The sequence below is a fragment of the Fusarium vanettenii genome (assembly GCF_000151355.1).
Source record: "Fusarium vanettenii 77-13-4 chromosome 3 genomic scaffold NECHAsca_2_chr3_3_0, whole genome shotgun sequence".
Classification (NCBI taxonomy): Eukaryota; Fungi; Ascomycota; class Sordariomycetes; order Hypocreales; family Nectriaceae; genus Fusarium; species Fusarium vanettenii.
The window spans coordinates 2,015,205-2,036,966 of NW_003315880.1; the positions used below are offsets into that span (position 1 = coordinate 2,015,205).

General features: G+C 53.8%; 5 protein-coding genes across 5 annotated transcripts; 4 read left to right on the forward strand and 1 right to left on the reverse strand.

Moving 5' to 3' along the window:
• Positions 1 to 40: 40 nt before the first annotated feature.
• On the reverse strand, positions 41 to 1,182 carry NECHADRAFT_7432 (uncharacterized protein; the record flags this gene model as incomplete). The annotated part of the gene is made up of 3 exons (XM_003053111.1): positions 41 to 261; positions 633 to 740; positions 906 to 1,182. Coding segments are annotated over 3 exons (606 nt in total), but the record flags the coding sequence as incomplete, so codon positions are not given.
• A 1,436-nt stretch (positions 1,183 to 2,618) lies between these two features.
• Positions 2,619 to 4,164, forward strand: NECHADRAFT_77869 (uncharacterized protein; the record flags this gene model as incomplete). The annotated part of the gene is made up of 2 exons (XM_003052608.1): positions 2,619 to 2,788; positions 3,246 to 4,164. The coding sequence occupies 2 exons, from the start codon at positions 2,619 to 2,621 to the stop codon at positions 4,162 to 4,164; spliced, it is 1,089 nt and encodes a 362-aa protein (XP_003052654.1).
• A 476-nt stretch (positions 4,165 to 4,640) lies between these two features.
• Positions 4,641 to 5,159, forward strand: NECHADRAFT_36844 (uncharacterized protein; the record flags this gene model as incomplete). The annotated part of the gene is made up of 1 exon (XM_003052609.1): positions 4,641 to 5,159. The coding sequence occupies one exon, from the start codon at positions 4,641 to 4,643 to the stop codon at positions 5,157 to 5,159; it is 519 nt and encodes a 172-aa protein (XP_003052655.1).
• Positions 5,160 to 6,807: 1,648 nt separating this feature from the next.
• NECHADRAFT_77870 (uncharacterized protein) lies at positions 6,808 to 8,641 on the forward strand (the record flags this gene model as incomplete). The annotated part of the gene is made up of 2 exons (XM_003052610.1): positions 6,808 to 7,650; positions 7,706 to 8,641. 2 exons carry the CDS (start codon positions 6,808 to 6,810, stop codon positions 8,639 to 8,641), a joined length of 1,779 nt encoding a protein of 592 aa, XP_003052656.1.
• Positions 8,642 to 17,273: 8,632 nt separating this feature from the next.
• NECHADRAFT_20598 (uncharacterized protein) lies at positions 17,274 to 20,990 on the forward strand (the record flags this gene model as incomplete). Its single annotated transcript, XM_003052611.2, has 6 exons — positions 17,274 to 17,953; positions 18,052 to 19,360; positions 19,421 to 19,682; positions 19,779 to 20,374; positions 20,420 to 20,690; positions 20,779 to 20,990. 6 exons carry the CDS (start codon positions 17,274 to 17,276, stop codon positions 20,988 to 20,990), a joined length of 3,330 nt encoding a protein of 1,109 aa, XP_003052657.1.
• Positions 20,991 to 21,762: the final 772 nt, after the last annotated feature.

Below are 21,762 nucleotides of genomic sequence, written 5' to 3' on the forward strand. Positions count from 1 at the left end.
TTCTTGGAGGGGGAAGAGAAAACGTGGAAAGGGGAAGCCTTACGAGGAGACAATCATCTCCGTGCTTATGCAAGAGGAGCATGCCCGTCTCGAGAGGGACAGCTATCTCCTCACGCGCCAGCTTGCGGTCGTTTGTGTAAAACACCGTCTCTCCACCAATGCAGCCCTCAGAGGGAGAAGTCAAGTACAAGAGCAACGTCCAGGTGGTCCGAACTGGAAGGGGGGGAACCGCGTCCAGAATCAGGTTGTTGGAATCATCATCTAGAGGGAATTGATCACAGTGGTTAGCCAAGGTTTCCTGCGTTGCCCGCAGAAGAGCATGTGTGTGTCCGGGAAATGTGTCCATCATGGCCATGGCAGGGGACGGATATAAGCCAGAGGCTTGGCACTGCAACGAGGCCGATCTAATTCGGGCCGCAGACACCATCACCACCGCGGCAAGTGGGAGAAGAAGCCGGAGACAGCCCGAACGACCGTAGCGCGTCCGTGTGAGACATCAGGGACCGGCTGGTGCAAGAGCCGACGGACGGGGCTGACGTCGGAAGTGAGGGTGGTGTTGAAGATGGAGACGTGATCAAAGAGTGTGCGGAGTGGAATAAAATGCATGTTGAGGAACATGACGATGCACCTACAATGGCAGTCAAAGAACTGTCCCTTCGAGTAGCGGTACACCCGAATATTGGGAGACAAGCCGACAGGCTCACCGCCCCTGTAAACAAAGGTTATCAACAGTTCGTAATCTCGGCTAGCAGGCACCATCCATTGTGAACAGCCAAGTTGCTTTTTCTCAGTCGGCACCCGTAGCGTAGGACGCACGCAGGATGACCAAGAAAGAGCCCTGTGTTTCAATGCGAGTGACTGTGAAACGGATCAAACTGAGACTCACCATCGTTCCTCGACATGACCGTCTAATATCACGTCCTTGAGCCCCGTCTCCTCCCACAGACGACGAGCAAAGTCTGGGCTGTCAACTTGAAAACGGTCATTGACTCGGACTGCCTCGCCCCGTTTTGGACGACCTGGCGTGGTCTGAAGGGGGAGGGTCTTGAGAAAGGCCACATAGTCGCGACAGAGGGAACGCGGGAAGAAGGAGGGAATGAGGATAACCTTGGATGTCAATGGATGTGGTTGAGGAGACAGGTCAACGATTGGCAGCGGAGGCTTGAACGCCGGCCAAAGAGGAATAGCGGGAGGAGGAGGTGGTGGAGGAGCCGTAGCCCCAGGCTTGGTTGGCCTCGATGCTTTGCTCTTTGGCTTCGCCATGGCTGTCAAGAACCTCAAAAGTAGGTAGTGTGTTTTCGGGGATGGCAGCCCTGATCTATCTGGGTGGCGAATCGTGAAACAAGAATTTGAAATAGAGATGTGAATCTGGGAAAGGGTTGATTAGCCTTTCATGTGCATATGCACCATGTACCACTTTCCCATCCAGGAGTTGATGCAGAAGAAGACTGGGGAAACCAAGACAAGAGGCCTGAGCAGGAGCTTGGCGTAATGTGCCAAGTTGGTTGGCAGTCGAGGAACTCCATACCCGTACAGTACGTACAAGGAAGAGAGGTTCGGAGCCGACACCGCACCGGAGACTGAGATGAGGCCTTTGCAGGAGACGAGATTTAGGCGCGATATCCGTACGGCTCTGTACGCAAGATGCAATGGATGATTGATACCCGAAGCTAACGAATGGTGGACAGCTAGCCACCAGTATCCCTCGTCTCTCACTATCTCAAGCACGAGAACGCCGGGGCTGAGAGCTGCGAAGACGAATGGACAAACGCTGAGGCGCGAGCTGCACGTAGCAGAGGATTAGGTATGGTGGCAGCCGTGGAGGAGATGGTGAGGTTCAGCTTGCTTTTTGCGCATACGCGTACCAAGTTGGGTAGGTCGGTACCAGCACTTGGTCAAAAGTTGGTACCTGGTAGATACCAAGGGTGGGCCAAATGACTCGCTGCAAGAGAAGGCGGCAAAGAAGTCTGTCTGTCCGCCGTCCAGGTGCTTGGATATGCAGGCCTGGTTAAGCTAGGCTAGGTTACCCTGCCTAGCCTGGTCGACGAGGGTCGTCCCGCCCTGTTGAGCCAGCGCCAGGGACTTGGGATGAGTGAGGCGGATGATGGCCCAATCCAGCTGAAATCACCAGCGGAAAAGGATGAGATCGTCGTTGGGGTCGGTAGTAGAAATATAGAGACGCGTGTGATGGCCTGATTCTGACGATGGGATCGACATTCCCACTCAGTTGGCGCTGACTGTCTTGGTAACAACAATGGTTGGTTGGTTGGCGGAAGAGGCTCCGATCAGAGAGACTCGCAGAGGCTCAAAGCCCTGGCCTTGGCCGCTGAGGTCGAAATAAAGCAGGCGGCATTTGCAGGCACATCCTTGTAGCGGGACCATCACCCCGCAACATGCATGCCTGGGCTCCCATGATCTACTGCGCCGTCCGGCATAGTCAACTCTTCTTCCACACTATGACGCAAAACTTGGCCTTTGTATGAGACCGGTGAGGCGCTTGAAATCCCTGGGTGGGAACCCTCAGGCGGGTCGAAGAAATCACCGCCGCTCTCCCTATACAATTTTGGTGCTGGGACCGGCGGTGTTTTTTTCGACCCGCCTGACCCTCAAAGCCATCAATGACACAGCAACCAGCTGGTTACGAGTCGGGTATCGTCTTGTTGTCTCGTTTTCCAAGGCTATTGGACCGGGGCGGATGGGCGGCACACCTGTCTGATACGGTGGCTCGCTTTGCAAGAAGGCTGTTCCCTGCTAGTCATCGATCCGTGGCCTTTAGCCCGCGGTCCAGGTTTGTGCCTGCATCGACCACGAATCCATGTCATGTTGAACCTCGATCCGACGCTCGGTGTATGCCTATTGTCGCCTCGCCTTGCCTCTATCGAACTCCTCCTTCTTTGTCCTGGATGTGTCAACAAAATCTCCGACTGGAGGACAATCCCCCGGAGAACTAAGGCCGCTGCCGTCTCGTCTTGATACCCACTTGCGTGCCTGGTTCTATCGTCACGTTAGTCCCAACGATCGTGACCATTGGTCATGTGTGCCTGTAAGGAGAGAGCACCGAGATGGCTTAAACCCGGCTCCTGGACCAATGGTTCAAGAATTGCTTCTTCGCGGATCGCGATAGTCGAAACAGATGCACCTACAGATGCGGCGTCTTTGGCGGAACCAACTGAGCCAACCATGGCTGTAACCAGGGGATCATCGCTCGCTCTTAAGTCGAACAGCTCTGTGCTGTGAGAATAAAGCCAACCCTCTTCTTCCCGCGGGATTCTGTCCATCACCCAACTGACTAGTCAGCTCCGTGGGAACATGCTTGCCAGCTTCGCCCTTCTCACCATCGCCCGTGCCCTCGGCGAAACATCCGAGCAGGGAAAGCCTCGAGCCGTGGTGTGCATACGGTCATCGCAGCGACTGAGCTGCACGATACAGCGGTTCGAGACCCTATGGAGGGATTGGGCCGTATGCGCAAGGGTCCAGTATCGCAATCGTCAACACCCCGAGCTCGATCAACTCTTCTCCAGGACGTCCAGAGTCATGGCCTACTCTGCCATGCTCATCTGCGACATCAAGATGGTGATTCGAAGAGAGGCCAAGGTGAAAGTTTCGAGCGCTCGCGTCATAAGGATCCTGAGAGCGGCACGCAAAGCCATCATCTCCGGCCAAAGAATCACACATCTCGAGCAGATGCAGTCGTGGGTTCTCCCAGAGAAGCCGCCCCCGGGAACGCCGGCATCGGATGTGTCGGTGCTCGAGTACGAGCGCAGAAGGAGGCTCAACGAAAAGGCGGACACGCTAGTGCAGCGGAGAAAGAAGCCTGTCCAGTGCTGCATGTTTGTCGCCCTGGCCTTGTACCAGTTCCTGTATGGAGACGGGCCCCATGAATTTGTCGCCGAGTACGAGGACGAGGTAGTGCGAGACACCTTCAGCCGCGCCATCTCGGTAGACGATGCGAAAACATACGAGAGCCTGCAACTGAAGGACCATTGCCGGGCGAGGTTGACGCCGCCTCAAGATAAAATACCCAAGAGCGGCATCCCGTTTGGAGAGCTCACATGCATCCCTCGATTTGTCCGAAACCCCATGGCGTGTGGGACGCCCGTTGTGACGAATCAGTTCCGTCTAGAGAGTGAGTCTCCCAAGCCGAATCGTGGTCTCGGCTTCTGACTGATGGTGGCATAGAGGACGAAAGAGAGTTTATCAACCTCAACCGAAACAACAAACCACAACATATCGGGTCAGCGGAGTCTAGCGATAGCTCGAGTTTTGGATCACCAGACAGCTTCGAATCATGAGCATTAGCAAGTTGTGCAGTATAGAGAAGCAGATGATGTATTGGTGACTGGGATGGGTGGACAGGCAATTAATATGTATATAGCGAGCAAGGCAAGGAGCAGCTTATATGCTACTAGGCCATATATGGGTTGGTGCACTTGTCGGGTTGCTGTTTTTCCGGTGGGGAAGGCAAACCTGCTGCTGCATTTTCAGCATTTGACATTGGAAGGAGAGAGAATACAAAGACAAACAAACACCTCCATCAAGCGCGCTGCAGCATCATCTGGATCCCGGCTGAACCAATCATCGAGGTGTCGCTTCTCTAAGATCTACGTATCTGGCATTCAATGGCCAGCACGTACGCTACTATGCCCGGCACTGCCAGCACCCCTGCGGCTCAAGTTCATCGAGCTACCGCGGCTCCAACTGAAGTCCCATCAACGTCCCAGCCATGGACCCGTCCACTCAAGCAATTTGGCCTATTTGTCGCCGGTGCAGGATTTATGGCTGCATCTATAGCTATCTCACGACGCTCAGTATTGAGAAGGCGGCTGGATTCCCTCCCCAAGTTCTACTCATCCAATCGGCAGGCGGTAAAGTTCGACTCGGCGGATAGGTCTTTACTTGCAGCGCAGGCTCTTGGACTTGCCACACTCAATGTCATGAGCTTCGCTGTCTTGTTGGTCGGAGGAATATCATGGGGCTTTGATCTCTCGTCGGTTCAAGAGCTGCGAGAGAGAAGTCAAGCGGCAATTCGTCGGCCGGGGTTGGTAAATCCCGAGGACGAGAAGGAAATGGAGAAGATGATGGAAGACTTGATGGCTCGACTTGGCATGGACAAGCCAGCACCATCCGAGAAGCCATCAAGCGACTCCAACAAGGACTGAAGTCGACAGTTCTATCAAGACTAGCCGACCAATGTGTCCTGGAGGCCCGGTCCCCCTCGACTCGATATTCGAAGCGGGCCGGATGACCGTTATGTACGATAAGCTATCCAGCACTGAGGAGCACGCACACTCCAATCTCACCAAACAACACTTGGCCACCCGCCTTCAAGGATTTCTAGCCGGGACGGAATTGAGACATTCAAAAGCACGGCACGCTTCGCCAAACTCTTGTCTTGTCTTGCTCGGTCACTTGGAGATTTCCCTCGCAGGTGTATGGAGGACATACCAAACTGTGTGGAAGCGGGCCGCTTCTGAACGGTCTAGAATACCAAATAGAAGACATTCAACCAGTAAAGGTTGAGGCATGTGAAACCGAGAGACGCACACGCAAACGACGAAGCAAAGAAACTGCAACCACACTAACCTGTCCATCTGCCGCCTGAGCGGAGCGTTCATGAGAATCGGACACACGGGCTCATTGGAGCGGCCGATCAGATGCACCCGGGGCAGAGGTGACAGACAGTGCGTGCAGACAGGATGGAAATCTGGCTTGCGACTGGGTGACTGTCAACCCTGGACTCCGTCTGGGCCTGCATCACATCACATGGACCATGTTTGTGACAACTCGAGCAGACGCCATCGACGCTATCGGCTCGCTCCGCCATCGGCACCGTTGGCAAGTCTTATCAACGGCTGCTAGCCACGTACTATGATGTTGCGGCTAAGACCTTAACCGCTTCTGCATCGACTATTTCGCGTTGGATCTTGGACGTTGAATCTCGATCTCTGGAGTCCTTCTGGCCGAAATCAAGGAGCCGAATCAGTCAGTGCTGTTGGTAGCCAGCACGAATCCCTGGCACGAACTATCCAAACGGAATAGACGTTGACAGAAAAGAAAAAGCAATATGATCCACCTACGCGCCTCTTTGTCTCAAAGGGGAAATACATTGCCGGCACTTGACCTTGTTTACGGCAAAGGCTTCAAGTTCGCAGGATTGTTACAGCCTCGTCTCACCGTCTTCTCGGATGGTCGCCCAGACCTACCGGCCTACCCACCTTTTTACCTTGGCTTGACACAGTGACTTTGGAGACTGTGGCGGTTCGTCCGTTTCTGCGGGAAGGGAAGGGAAGGGAAAGGAAGGGAAAAGGCTGGGGTAGTGATACCGAGACCAATCAACAGAGCTGGGGTTGATGGTTGAGTGTCACCCCTGCCGGCCACTCCACTCGGTAAGCGCCATCAAGAGTTCCTGGCCAAAGCGTGCGTGCCTTAGGGCCTGCGGAGACGGTTGACACATCAGATCGGGCTGTGGACAAGGCGATGAATGTGACAACGATTGTTGGTCTCTCTGTCAACACTCGCCGTGCCATGTCCGCCATACCCGGGGCTGAGGCCGCGGGACATGACATTGGGTAGCATCCATGGAACTCCACAGAGAAAAGGCTTGTCAGTTCATGTCGATTATCAGCTGCCTTTCCATACTTAGGTCTCCTTGCATCTTTAGCGCACGTCGAGTCGTGGCGTCTGTATAATGTGGATGACGCCCGCGATTCAGGGTCTGAAATTCACCCTGTCGGATTTTGATTTTACCTGTCGAATTTCCCCAGAAAAAGGCATGATATCTGCACCCATTCGGCCTTCAGCTACAACATGGATGATTTGGAGCCCGACTTCCGTGTCCGTATCTGGAGATACACGTACAAAGTCGAGGGCCATGGTGGTGATCCCATCCTCCTCAACTCACCACAAGAGTCACCGGATGAACGCCACGACACGCTTGTGCTTCGCCAGATCAACTCGGACGCCGAGAACAAGGTGTGGGTTCAGGAACAGGCCAGCCAACACTTCAAGAGGCATAGCGATGCTCCCGAGGGCCCATTGATGGACGATGCACACGGTGTCATTGTACGAGATGGGCAAGCCAAGATGATTCCAAGACAAGGGGAAAGGGCAGCAACTCACGATTACAAGCGAGGAGACCGGGTCTGGGTCGAAAGAAGCCTCGTGCCGACGCATAATATCGATAACGATGAGAACCGAGTCCCCGTTATTGACCTCGAGTCCCTTCGACTGTTCGAGCTGCCCTTTGACTACATCTGCTTCGTTCCTCAACTCAGCAAGAGAAGCGAATCAGGCGAACACCATGCGGCAGCTGTTGGTTCTGTGCTCAACACCTTTCAGGGAAAGAAAAAAACCAAAGCTCGCATCTACTTCCGCTGGATGGCTGAGACACCGGACAAGGTCTCATATGTGTGGTTGAATAAGAAGGACAAGCATGATCTCGAGGAGATGAGTTCTTACGCCAAGATACAAAACATGGAACGGAAACGGCGCATCTTTCGAAACCAGTGGCAGGCTCTGACCAAGAAGCTTGCTTTGTTGGGGCTGTTGATGGGGGACGAGGTGGTCCCTGGAGCGGTTGACAGGCTCGAATCCTCGAGCGACAGCGATGCCGGAGATCTCGACCTCCACTGGAGAACCGGTCCGACGGCGGTATGCTTGTTTGTTACTTGAAACTGACTTGGAGCTCAAGTTGACTGATGTGCAGAGTAGCTGCTGCAACCTTGATCCTTGCCCAGCTTTCAACGACCCAGACCTCGACCTCGTGGCGTCCTATATTGGGGGTTACCAGTGGATGGAACACTACCACGTGCAAGATGATGATCTGGATGAGTGCCCTCGTGGTTCTGAGCACAAAGGCCACTGCGTCCTCCGCGACAACCGGACGAGATGTGCATACGCAACCGATCGAGTGCCACACACGTGCTGCAAGCTTCGCGAGAATCCCGTGCTCCCTGGACCGGAAGGCGACCCATACGACGTAACTTTGCCCCTGTGGGAGACAACGGCCGGGGATGACTACTTTGTTGATGCGACGAGGAACGTCCGGACAAGAAGGGAGCTTGAGGACCGCGACGAAATTCCACCACAATTATTGCAGGTGGAAAAGGAAGCGGCACGGCAGGATTCGATGGAATCGGAAGATGAGGCCGAAGAGACCGATGAAGACGAAGATGATGAGCTGGCGGACGACAACGCGATGGACGAGGGCTCTATAGAAGATGGCCCTATGACCGATAACTCTGTAGATGGCGACTCTATGGGGGATGACTCCATCGAGGACGATTCCCTTGAGAGTAGCTCTATAGAGGAGAATTCTACTTTTATCGACGACACGAGAAACGAACCGACACGATCACGAGACTCGCCTCCCGACCCCCAAGAGGGCTATGGAGATACCGAGATGATGATGACGACGACGACGACGACGACGAACCCGCTTGAAGACACACAGCTCCCTCTAGGATATACTTTCGTTCAGGCCCATACTCAACAGGACGCCGGGCCCTTCTACCAACCGACATACAACATGTTTCCTTATGCATTCCCGCAAAACGACCCTTTCGGCCTCGCACCCCCATTTGATCCAACAAACATGTTTGATCCGCTGTACCCATATGCGCCCCAGGATCCTCCCGCTTAAGCGCACCATTGAGGTTCGGTGGATGAGGGTGTTGGCTGTGAAAGGACAGGTCACTCTAAGAGTTGACTTGGCTCTGCTCTCTAGCAAAAGAGCATCTACAACATGAAGCAGACGCATATGCTATCATTGTTGTTGTGTTATAGGTGTATCGGCACCTTGTGTGTGTTTAATACCTTGGAACATGGATGGCAACATGGCGCTATAAGGCAGGGTGCTACAAAAGTTTTTAGACGTGTATATGTATGCATTAACAATGAGCCATCAAGTTCTTCGTTATCACTACGTAAAGTCGATATTCATCTTGCGCAACACGCTGACACAAAAAACATATGCTACAATCCACCATTCAGTCATCATACCATCCCATCCCATGCCAACCCATTATGCCATGCCTTTCCTTCCATGATGGATCCCCCTGACATTACCAATTGCCCAGAACAATGCTTTCAACGCCCGTCACCATTCGCGCCATTCATGTATCCTATGTGCTCGCTCGCTCTCCCTTCCCCCCTTTTGCACCTCTTACAAGAAGCCCTTGGTGAGGCTGGGCACCCGGTTTAGGCTGCTCTTCCTCTTGGGAATGTCAACGACCGACACATCGTCGCCTTCGCTGACCCTCCAGGGGCCCATGCGACTCCGGACGCTGCCGATAACGCTGCCCGATCCCTTCTCGTTCCGCAGGTTCTTCCAGCCCTCGAGCTCCCGCTCTAGGCGGAGCGACTTCTCCTTCTCCTCGCGCAGTTCGCGCTCAGCTCGTCGGGCAGACAGCTGGTTGTTCGACTCGGAGGATTGTAGCTCCTCGATCGTCGTCAGAAGCTTCTCGACCTTGTCGCGCATCCTCGAGACGTCCTCTGAGAGCTGCGCGTTCTGCTTATCCTTGCGGTCAATCCGCCCCTGCAGGTCCTTGACGATACGGTCCACGTTGCGGACAGATCGCTGGGACTTGCTGCGTTCAGTCTCCTGATCCTCAAGCTGAGATTCAAGCTGTTGACGGTTAGCATCGGTACTGTAAATAAAAAGGATGGCATTACTCACCTCCTGAATGCGCTTGTGGAGGAACTTGACATCCTGGCTCGCGCTGGAGTAGCCCTTGGTCTCAAGGTCAATCAGCTTGAGCTGCGCCTCGTTCAGGTTCTTCTCCAGCGACGCCTTCTGCTGCTGCAGTTGGGCGGTGGTCTCACGCTCTACCGTGACATCCTTTTGGACCTCGGCTACAAGGGCCTCGGCTCGCCTCATCTTCTCAACAGCAGCAGCGGCAATGTCCTCCTGCTGAGCAAGGTTCGACTTGAGATCCAGGATCTCCTTATCCATGTTGGCCGCATTGCGAAGAGACGGGCTCTCTCCCTTCATAAGATCCTCCAGACCAGCCTTGGCCTCTTCGAGGCGTGCCTCGACGTTGCGCTTCTCTCTCAGAAGGAGATCTCGCTCTGCGGCGATCTCGTCGACTGAAGAGCGGAGAGTTCGGACCTGAGACAAGAGAGAGACAACCTTGCCTTGGGCCTCATTGTGAGCATTAACCGCCTCGTCGCGAGAGGATGCAACATCAGCCAGAGTCGACTCCAGGCGTGACTTTTCCTTGGACCAAGTCGAACTGTTGAGGACCTCATCATCCCACTTGGATCGGAGCTCGTCGAGCTCTTCCCGAAGTCGGGTGATTTCGGCTTGCTTGAAGAGCTTCTCCTCGCGAGCAAGGTCAAGCTCGTTGGTGAGGGTAGCAAACTCGGCTTGGTACTTCTTCCGAGTCTGCTCCATGCTCGACTCCTTGTCCTCAATCTCCATGGCGCGCTGGTTACGGTAATCCTCAAGCTCATGCTGGAGACGCTTCTTGGCCTGGCTAGCTGCCTCCAGATCGGTCGAGATGTCTTCCACCTTCTCTTCGAGACGCTGGTTCTGGTGTTGGAGGTCTTCGATGGTGGCGTCCATCTTCTCACGCTCAGACATGACCACAGCGTACGTGTCTTCAGCCTCCTTGGCCTGCGACTTGGCAAACTGCTCGGCACGGCTAGCCTTGAGGACAGCGATCTCAGCCTGTTCAAGCTTGCCGAAGTACTCGTCGGCACGGCTCTTGTACAGGTCTAGGCTGGACATGACGTCGATGAGCTTCGAGGTCTCGGCGTCGAGACGAATCTGCAGATCGGCAAATTCCTGAAGAAGCTGGTTCCGGCTCTGCGCCTCTTGCTCCCTAGCCATCGTCATCTCGTCAAGGTCAGACTTAACGTCACGAAGCTCAACCTCGGCCTTGGCTCGATCATGTCGCAATCGCTCGAAGTGAACCTTGATGTCGGTCAACTCGGCCACAGCGTCCTTGTGGCTGTGAACCAAGGACCTGCGCGAATCCTCTTGACTGTTGAGCACTTCCAGGATCTCCTCGTGCGTTCGGGTCTGAATGTCCCGCAATGACAGCTCGCCTGATCGAATAGTCCTTTCCAGTGCAGAAACCTTCTTGTTCGAGTCATCAAGCATATCGTGGAGACGGTTGTTGACACTCTCGAGCTTCTGGATCCGACGTAGAGAGGGGCTCTGGTCGTCGTAGTTCTCTGGAACGGGTGTGCTTCGGTCAATCTGGCTTTGGAGATGACGGTTCTGCATCTCTTTGAGTTGAAGCTGGTTCTGGAGTTCCTCAACTTCGGCCTTGAGATCCATGCGGCTATTGAAGCTCAATGTGTCGACTGTCCGGTCAGATCGAGTCGAGTCTTGAAGAGGATCAAAGTCCTGGAAGCGGCGTGTGGGGGTCGAAGTGTTGGAGTAGTTTCGAGCATGAAGCTTGGCTGCCCTCCTTTGGGTTGGCGATCCTTGGAATGGCGCCTCGTTGAGATGGATCTCTTCAAGCCTGGGTCGAGTGGGAGAGGTGTCGTTGCGAGTTGCCCTGAGATCAGCAAGCTGGTTCTCGGCGTTTGTTCTGGCTGCTGTTTGCACACGGAGATTCTGCTGGAGTTCTTCGACCTTCCTCACCAAGTCAAAGTTCTGGATGAGGACCTTCTCGTCCGTGCCGTCTGATTGAGGAGGAATAGGGGCCTCCGGGTCCACCGTTCTCAAGACATCGAGCATTTGGGCTCTGAGATCTTCAAGTTCCTTGTCTCTTGAGTCGAGAGAAGCTTGAAGTGTGCGAACGGTAGTCTGTGCTTGAGTTCGAAGTTGCCGTTCCGATTCAATGTTTCGGTTGGCTTCAGCCAGCTGAGCAATGAAGGTCGAAGTGGCCTTTTCGGCGTTTCTGCTGGACTTGACCTCGCGAGCAACCTCATGGCTGAGGTCCTCAAGGTTCAGTTGCAACTTCTCAGCCCTCTTCTCAAGGGATGCAATGGCGATCTGAGATTCACCCAATTGCTTGTTGAGTTTGGCGTTCTGCTCCTCAAGCCTGGCCTTTTCGCGTTGAAGAGTCAAGATCTGGCCACGAGAAGCCTCACTGGCGCGAGAGCTTGAGCGTGCAATCTCCAACCCCTTTTGCTGAAGCTTGTTCAGCAAAGCCCGGTTGTCGTTTTCCGACGCCATCAAGCGGCTCTTGACAGTGCCCAGTTCCCGTTCGAGTCTCTCTTTGGCCTGGTCGTTCTTCAGTCCAAATTCGCCCGACTCTAGGATGAGCTTGTTGAGGTCTTCGATCTGGTGGTTGAGCTTGGCACACTCGCCTTCAAACCATTGAAGACGTTCTTGTGCCGCGTCTAGATCCTTTCGAAGGCTGTTTTCACGATCTCGTGCTGCTTTGGATGCTTGTCGCTCACCGGCAACTTCGGCTTGCACTCGCGCCTCCTCTGCTTGCGTCTTTGCTGCCCGAAGTCGTCGGATTTCTTGTCTAGCCTCCTCACGCTCCTGCTCGGCTGTTGCTCGAGCCTCCATGGTCCGCCGTAGGGTGTCTTGCTGAGCATAGAGTTCCTTCTCGATGATGATCTTTGACTCGTTGAGACGGTCGAACTCGTCCTTGAGCTCCTGATACTTGTGCTCGCCGAGTAGCTGCACATCATCGCGAGACTGTCGTTCCCGGCTCAGTTCCATCTGTGTCTGGTACAATTCATCCTTGAGATCCTTGATTTGAGACTCGACCAGTTGGCGATTTTGATCAGCTTGTGCATCCTCTGACAAGCGTCTCTCAAGCAGGTTCTTGGCGTCCTCCGCTTCTCGCTCCAACTGGGACTGCTGAGACTTCATTGCGACCAGCTCAGCTTGAGCGTCACGGAACTTGGCAGCAGTCTTTTCCATCTCAGAAGTCAAAGACTTCTTCTGATCCTCAAGAGACTGTCGCTCGCTCTCAAAGTTCTTCTTGTCGGTTCGCAGAAGGGCTAGTTCGCTCTCCTTTTTGCGCACAAGGTCCTCGTAATCGGTTGACGTCTTTGACAGCTCCTTAAGCTGGGCTTGGATGTCACGGTTCTCACGGGATAGCGTAGACTCGCGGATCTTGCTGGTTTGAAGCTCCTTTTGGGCCGTGTGAAGCTTCACCTCCAAATCTTGGTCGACCCTGAGCAGCTTTGTTTCCAGGTCTTGAACCTTTCTCTCCTTCAGGGACAGCTGACTTTGAGCCACCTTGATTTCGTCTTGGAGTGCAACCTCCTTCTCGGCCTGCTCCGCTTGCTTCTGAGTGACCTCGGCGAGTGAGTCTTCAAGCTCAACAATCTTCGCGTTGAGACGACGCTTCTCTTCCTCCAGCTTAGCGATGAGGGTGGCGGCTTGCTCAAGTTGTGAGCGGTAAGTCTCGACCTCTCGCTCAGCACGGTTCTTGGCTTCCAGCAAATCGTCCAGCTCGTCCTCTAGCCTTTCTTGGTCTTCGATGGCACCTGCGAGTTTCTCCTCAAGCTCAGCTTCTCGGAGCTGGAGGCGCTTGAAAATCTCCTCCTTGTCCAAAGCAAGTGCTCTTTCGCTCTCAAGCGTCTGCTGAATACGCATCATTTCAGCATGGCAGTTGCGACGTTCCTCCTCGAGCTTCTGGCGGTTCTCCGATTCGAGCTGCATCTTCTCATTGAGCTCTTTGATCATGGCATCTCGCTTCTTGACCTCGGTTGCTGTGCGAGTGGAACCGAGTAGAGGCTTCATCTTCACAATCAGCTGCCACCAAGGGTTGTCTGCCAGGTCCAGGTACACGTGGAAGTTTCTCTGGATAATCCTGGTGGCCTCGGTCCGGAAGAGTCTCTTGTAAGCTGCGCGTCGCTTGATGAATCCCCTCGCAACGGATTGGAATCTGGCCATGATCTCGGTAATGAGAGCGTCTCTTTGCTCTTCGAGTTCAGCGAGCACGCCCGCTCTGAAGAAGACCTTGGTAAGACCAACTCGGTACAGGGCCCGGTCGAGCCCAAGCTTTTCAAGCATATGGGCAGCAACAGCTTGTCCCTCGAGGTAGCCCCTGGGAAGATCTTGGCAGAGCACCTCGTATCGTTGTCTGAACTCGGCAAAAGGGAGTCGGTTGGGGAAGCCGGTGCGAGCAATTCTGATTCCTTCCAGGACACCATTGCAGCGTAGCTGGTCGAGAACAAGGAGGTTGTTGAACTGTTTAGGCTTCTTCTTGTGGTTGGGAAGAATGCAACGAACGAAATGGGGATGTGTCGAGTTGAGCTGTGACATCAGGCTGTGAAGATGCTCTTTGTGTTTCTGGGCGGCTGTGCGGAAAAGCCCCTTTTTGACTCGACTTCTTCCGGTACCATGGTCATCCTCCGACTCAGCACAGTCGGCAAAGAGAGCTGCGACATGCTTGTTTGTCGAGGCGGCGAGAAGGCGTGTGACATTATCATTCAAGGGGTCCTTGTTCTTCTCCAGCCACCCCTCGGTGGAATACTCGACCTCGGCGGCGTAGTGCGTAAGAATGAAGCCTTGTCCAAGACGGGACGGTCGGTATTTGGCAGACTTCTTGTCCCACAAGGAGTTGAGTTTCTCGGTGAAGGACTTGTCTGTGGCCTTGGGCATAACACAGTCTTCGTCCAGGCATGAGAAGACACCGATCGGGTTGGAGAGTTCAATCAAGTCAATGGTAGGTTGTAAATCGCGCCCAAAGTCGATGAACTTCCACTCAATCTGCTCTCGAGCATATTCCTCCTGCTCCAGGACAAACATGTGGTGGTTGAAGAACTGCTGTAGCCTCTCGTTGGTGTAGTTGATGCACAGTTGTTCGAAGCTGTTCTGTTCGAAAATCTCAAATCCAGCGATATCAAGAACTCCGATAAAGTGCGAATCATCGAGACCCATGCCATTCCGGTCAAGTTGACGGTTGATTCGTGTGACAAGGTCGCCGAATCCTCGTTCGTATATGCCCTTTGACAAGGCATCCAGACCTAGACGAACCTGCTCAGGAGTCTGGACCTTTTCAACCCATTCACGACCAGCCTTGACCTTGGGATGGAGCAGGCCCTGAAGGAACGGTTCTAGGGGTACACCGAGCAGCTTGCAAACCTTGGCAGCCTGGACCTTTGCGTCTGGAGCGAGACGGGCCTGATCTGCGGCTCGACTCTCCTTGACGACGTTGATATTGCCCAGATGCAGCACAGCTGCCACAGTCCTCAAGATTGATGCCTGGTCCTCATTGGTGAATCCCATAACGTCAAAGGCCTCCATGAGTGACCCCCACTCCTCGCGATCTGACACGCCCACAATGGTGTCATGTCCGTCTCGCGTGTAGTTGAAATCCTCAACACCAAGCCCATCAAGCATGAACTCTCGCTTGGTGCTGTGAGTGGCACCTTTCAGAAGCTGGTAGAAAACGTGATAGTTTCGCTCGTGAGGGTTGATGTGGACGACTCTGGACTTCTCCAAGAGATACCAGTCGATGAAGGCTCCGCAAATGGCGCCATTCCGGGTGAATTCAATGCGAATGAACTTTCCGAAACGTGAAGAGTTGTTATTGCGGACCGTCTGGGCGTTACCGAATGCCTCAAGAATTGGGTTGGCTCGCAGGATTTGCTGAGAAAGGTTCGAGTGTTGCCCCTTGTTCTTCAGAGCTGAGTCTGACTGAGCAACAGCGGCGAGATACTGGATGACCTTTTTTGTATTTTCGGTCTTGCCAGCACCAGACTCTCCCGTCACCAAGATGCTCTGGTTCTTACCCTCCTCGACGAGGTTCCGGAAGGCCTCATCAGCCATGGCGAAGATGTGAGGCTTGGTATCCTCCCGGCTTCGTCCCCGGTACATGTTGATGTAGTCGTTGTTGTAAATAGGTAGCGGCGCATACGGATTGACCGTGACAAGGAAAAGTCCAGAGTATGTATATATCAGATCGGCCTGGTACCTCATGTGCAGGTTGTGGACAACGGAGGCCTCGTTCAGGTGTGTCAATTCGGCCATATCGTTTGCTTTATCGAACTTGGCGGGGTTCACTTTGTCGACGCTCTCGGCATCGACTTCTCGTTGCTGAACATTAGTTAGCAGATGCACCTGGCTATCACCTAAGATGCACTCACAGTTCCATCATCGCATTGTACAAGCAACTGGTTTCCCTCCAGTTCCTCCACAATCCACCCGCGGACGAAAGCCGCCTGTGGATCCTTAACCCATACATAGCGTTTTCCAGAGAAGTCGTTTTCACCTTCAATACCCTTGACTGTATCTGAACTCCGCCTCATTTCTTCCGTCTTGATGAAGGACGGCGCGAATGTGGTCGACGTCGGTGTCCCGCTCTTGGAGTCACTGCGATGCTGCCGTGATACTGCCCCGGGCAGGCCCTGGGATGCTGATACCGATCCATTCGAGTATGTTCTGTTGTGCGCAGGTGGTGTCGATAGTCCGGGAATTTGTGAGGGGGAGGAGAAGATGGCAGATTTAGGTCGGATAGCTTGGCTCGCTGCGGGCGAACCGGAAGGAGCTCTCGCAAAGGGATTACTGCGCCGATTCATAGACCCAGCGCCGTTGAAGGCCATGGTGAAGCGACCGCATCAACAGCACCTGGCGTTGTGGGATCGTAGAATGATGTTCCGGACCGGACGGGTGGTGGATGTACTTGCGCAAGTAAACAAAGTTGACGGGACAGGGAATAAGGGAAACAAGAAGCTTAATATCTTCTTGTAGAAAGTAAAACAATAAAGGGCACTTGCGCTCCGAGTGAATTTACCCCTTCATGAGGAATGTCATCAAGCAATGCAATGCAAGTCTGGGGTTAAAATGCACCTTGGGCTGCGAAGGAACGGGCCAGTCGCACTGATACATGTGGTCGCGTTGCCGGGGCCATTGTAGGTCAAAGTAAACAAAGCTAAATCACGTGAACGACGCAATGCGGAACCGCCGCGCTAACCATAACCGGACTAGCCGAGCCGCCGCTCTCAAGAAGCGACTGAATTTCAGTCTTGTCGCTTCACCTTCCACAAGATCCCTGTGTCGCGCGTCTCGTGGCGATCGATAATTCTTGTGCTTTTCATCATCAGTGATGCTAGGCACCTCACGCCTTACTAACCGCATTAACTGCTTCTCCCTTTAGATTCGATTTCGATAAGTCTAGAGCATTGTCTAGAAGGACGACATCCATTCTCCTGTTCTGCCAGGCTCGACACCATCGCAAGCGGCTCGCGCACAAGTTTAGGTAGCTGTCCTACCAAGGTCCAGTTCCCGCCGCTTTTTCTTGCAAGACGAACTCGTCGGTCTCTTGACTGCCTGGCAACCTAGATGTGCTTGGCTATCAAACAAGTATTGGAATCACCAAGAGCTAAAAGCTCTTTCCATCGTAGCCAAGATGAGCTTCTACGGTTCCGGCTACGGGCCTCCCCATGGCTACCAAACCTCACAACCCTATGAATATCCTCCAGGTCAAGCGTATGCTGCGCCGCCGTTCCTTACGAGTGCAACCTTGGAGGACCAGCATACAGCTTATAGCCATGGCACTGTAGAAGCCTACAAGTACAATCACACCGCCATCCCTGGATTAGGTATGGGCTTCTCTCACGACACCGCGCCATGGCAATCGGCCTGGCCTCACGGCCCCGTCGATGCGCAGACCGGACCAAACGATCCATCCCCGATAAAACAGACTACCGCACCCGTTGGACGCGCGACAAAGGACGTTGACGTAGCTCAAAATAAGCACCACAGCTCAGGCAGTGACGATGATGCGATGGAAGAGGGAGAGGTCAGTGAAGGAGAGTTGGAGGACATCTACGAGCCTGGCGAGGTTGGCGTTACCAAAACTGGTGCGCGCGATCCGCAAAGCCTAGGGCACAAAGCCCAGGTTGGCTACCACGATGCCAGGTCCCAAATTCCTACAGCCGCAACGCTTCCAACCAACGCATCTTCCAAGGAGAACACCTGGAACGGAGATCAGCCCGCTCGAGACCGCTCTGGCTCGTACTCGCCCTATCTCTCACCACGTGAGATACAGTCGAACGGCCTCGAAAACGGCGCGTCAGGCGCTCGTGCGTACCCTTCCACTGATATTTATTAAACGGTGCTCTTTACTGACTTTGCACAGAAACACCACATAGTGATGGACCCCCTCAAGTTATCGAACTCACGAGCCCAAACCACCCCCAGCATGCCCATCTTCGTGACAGCGAAATGGGACAGACTCAAACAAGCCAGTCAGACAAAGTGCTATTCGAGTTCAAGAAGCGGGCCCAAGACGCAATCGTCCGCCTGTGGCCGCTCAATGTGCGATATCAGAACTACGTCGAGGAGGGAGTGGACAAGATGGTTCTCGATCAACTGTTCATGGAATTGGGTCTCGATATCACTACCCATGGCCCAGTCTTGGAAGAAACAAGAGTGCTTGCAGCACCCGAAGCTACGGACACATCGAATAATGCGCAAAATGGAAACAGCCACTTGACGACAACAACCAACAATGAGAAGCCAGAGAGCACGGATCGAGCCAAGGACAAGTCGGAAGAGCGAAAAGACCGAATAGCACGACTGCTGGCTGCAAAGGGTTCCAAGCCAACTTCAGCAACTGTGGACGACAACAAAACTTCAAAGGCTTCTGTGGCCGCCTCCACCGCAACTACCATCAGCAAGCCTGAGAAGACGAAATCTCAATCGGAAAAGTCCAAGCTGATACAGCAAAAAATGGAAGCACTCATGAAAGCGCGGGAGGCGAATGCAAAAGCAACGCAGGCCCCGACCGCCTCTATTCCTGTTCCATCATCCTCTGTGGCACCTGAATCCAGCGAGACACCAAGAGCTGTATCCCCTGATGCAATGAACCTCGATGATCAGCCAGTGGCCGCACCGGACAGGACTGATACGGCCTCGGCGCCCTCAATTCCAGGACTGTTCTTGTCGTCCAGCGCGCCATCACCTGCCCCTAATCAACGCAAGCGGCCTGTTGCAGCGGACCTCAACGAGCAATCTACAGCTGCCGCGCAGAAACGCCCCTTTGGCCAAGCGCGTGACTCGCGGCCGTTCCTAATCGATGTTAGTGATGATGAGGACGATGCTGAGATGGAGCTCGATTCTCCTGAACTCCGGCCCTCCTCGATTCAACGGCCCACGACGCCTGGTTCGAGAACTATTTCCTTCCGTGACCATCCAGCATTGCCCGACAGCGCATCTCACCGCGCCGTTTCTAGCCCCAAGGCAGTGGGAACTCCAACGTCCAATGTTAACAGCAAAGTCAATTTGGAGAACATGAACAAAAAGATCGAGGATATGAGACGGAAAATCGCTGAAGCCGAAGCCCGTAAGAAAGCAAAGCAGTCCAACAACGGTTCGCCTTCTCTTCCTCAATCCCAGGCTCAATCGAAGGAGGGCAGTGTCGATGCCGCCTCCGAGCCAACGCCTGCGGTGTCGACGCCCGCAGTGTCGACTGAGCTCGGTTCGGGAGCTGCTGTTGGCGAAGGTCGTGCATCCACACCACTTCGCCGCCGCCCGTCTTTGAATGCGCTCGAGACCGTGCCCAAAACCCGGGCTCGAGATCAACAAGCGAGACCTGCACTTCGTGCTCGAGTTGCCAGTGAGCGCCTGCCCATCTTGGAAGCCCGTAGGAGGGAGCAGACTGTTCGGCTGGAGCACTTGCAATCTGAAGTCGTTAGGATCACAAAGGAGATTCAAGATAGCTTGGCTGAAGAGGAACGACTGAAACAAGATGCGCTACAGTCTGAATCTGAACCGGCTTCGCAGCCAAGCGAGCCCGAACTGGAGGCTATCCAAGGTGAGCCCCCGGATTCGGATCACCAAACGAGAAGACGAAGCGCACTAGAATTTGCTCCCGAACTCGCTTCATCCCGGAGACTAATCTCTCGCTCAGCTGAACCAGTGCCGGACCTGCCTGCTGCAGATGATGCTGCTGTGGAATCTCCGGGACAGAACGACGCGATCCATTCGAGTGACGAGGCCGACCAGGATGCATCCATGGATGAATCCTCAAGCAGTGATCTAGCCGAAGCTGCAGAGGCACCTGAAGCGGTCCAAGTCGAATCCGTGACAGAAGAACAGGCAACCGTCGAGAGCATTGCTGATGAGCATCATCATCCATCTACCCCTAGCACTCCGAGCTCTGCAAATCACGCACAGGCTCCTCTAGAGGGCACACCCCTTGGAGATGGTCATGGCGATGATGCAGAGCTGGAAGATGTTGCTATGGAAGAGGTGGCGGGTGACAGCAACGATGAGAACGAAGTTGATGAGTCCTCGGATGAGTATGAACCAACAGAGGCAGGCATCGAATTACCATCTCAACAGGCCCCTAGCCATCCACAGTCCCCGACCAGCCAAAGCAATGTGGCCGATGACACGCTCCTAGAAACGACTGATGCTGACATGCAGGGCGCTTCGGTCACATCGCCCATTCCTCACACAATCTCAGCAGGCAATGGAGAGTTGGGATCTGATGACAATGGAGAAGTAGACTACTTGATGTCTGCTATTCATCGCAGAGCTAACGCCAAGCAGGTCAACGAAACCATGACGACGCAGGGAATGTCGGAAACTAATGGCCCTCGGTCATCGTTCATCCCGTACGAGACACCCCTTCATTACTTCAGGGCGTATCGTTTTCACCCCCAGTTCAAAGACTCAGTGACTGGGGGGCTGCGATCCTTGACATACAGCAACAAAATCGACGTGAAAAAGGAAGTATGCCCTGATCAACTCAGTGAAGGAAGCTGCCCAAGAGGCAACGAGTGTCCATTCCAGCACTTTGAAGAGATGCAAGCCCCGGGTACGTGTCACTTTGGCTTACCATGGGAGAAACCACAAGCCGAGGCGAATGCCAGCGGAGGGAACGCTAACGTGCCAAACGGCAACAGATGACCAGATCCTCCTTCAGCTCGGTGCCTATGGTAACTACGAGGGGGAGCAGAAGCAGGAGTACGTTGCAGGACTTCGCGAACTGCTCACGGATTTCCGCAACCGAAAGGTGAAGGACTTCCAGACAATCAGTCAAGGCATCATCGAATACCGCGCCAAATTCCATGGCGACAAGTCGAAGGTCCTTCCTCTAGGTGGTGTCACCTTATGAGGGCGCTCGTGAGAGTATCTATTCCCTTGCAGACAACCCCTTCCCAACCTGTTCGTAATCCCGCCTCTGGCCGTTGTGATGCCATCCCGCCAGCCACCATTGCACCCCTGGTGACCTGACGGTGATGGACCATCCCTCAATTGCCACGCTTCTATGGTTGCGTCAACTTTCGCCTCTCGTTTTCTCCTTTCCCGCTGCCGGCCTTGGCGCGTATACGATACCCTCTTGCCTTATTCCTTTCTCGACGATATCTATTTTTATCTATTGCAGTAGACTGGCGGCGTTGAGAAGTGGTGGCGAACTGGAAGAGCACAAGGAACAAGATGGCAAAAATGAGCTCGAGCGTCTCCAGATAATTTGGGGGGACACATTGGAGAACCATGAAGTTCTCGTGTCATCTGGCTGTAGGGGGTGTTAGGTAGTGATATTCGAGTAAAAGCCATCCATTTCATGTTAAAAGACCTGTTCAGATCATTCCCTCGTGCATACAAGTTGTGAGCAACACCAAATGAGGTCGATTTAGTAATTGTTAAGATCATGTCCAAGGTGACGTTAGGGGCGAGCAATGCGCCGCACAGTTGAGCAGCATTATTGGTTATCATTTTCTTCTTTTAAGCTTCGACGCTCAATTACTCATGTCGTCCCTCCTCCTTGAAAAATAATTCAACCTCATAGCATACCCAGAGGGCAGATCAAGGTAACCCAGCAAGAGAAATACAATTTTACACACAATCAAGCCATCATGCCCAATACATGTCCCTCCTTCTTGGGC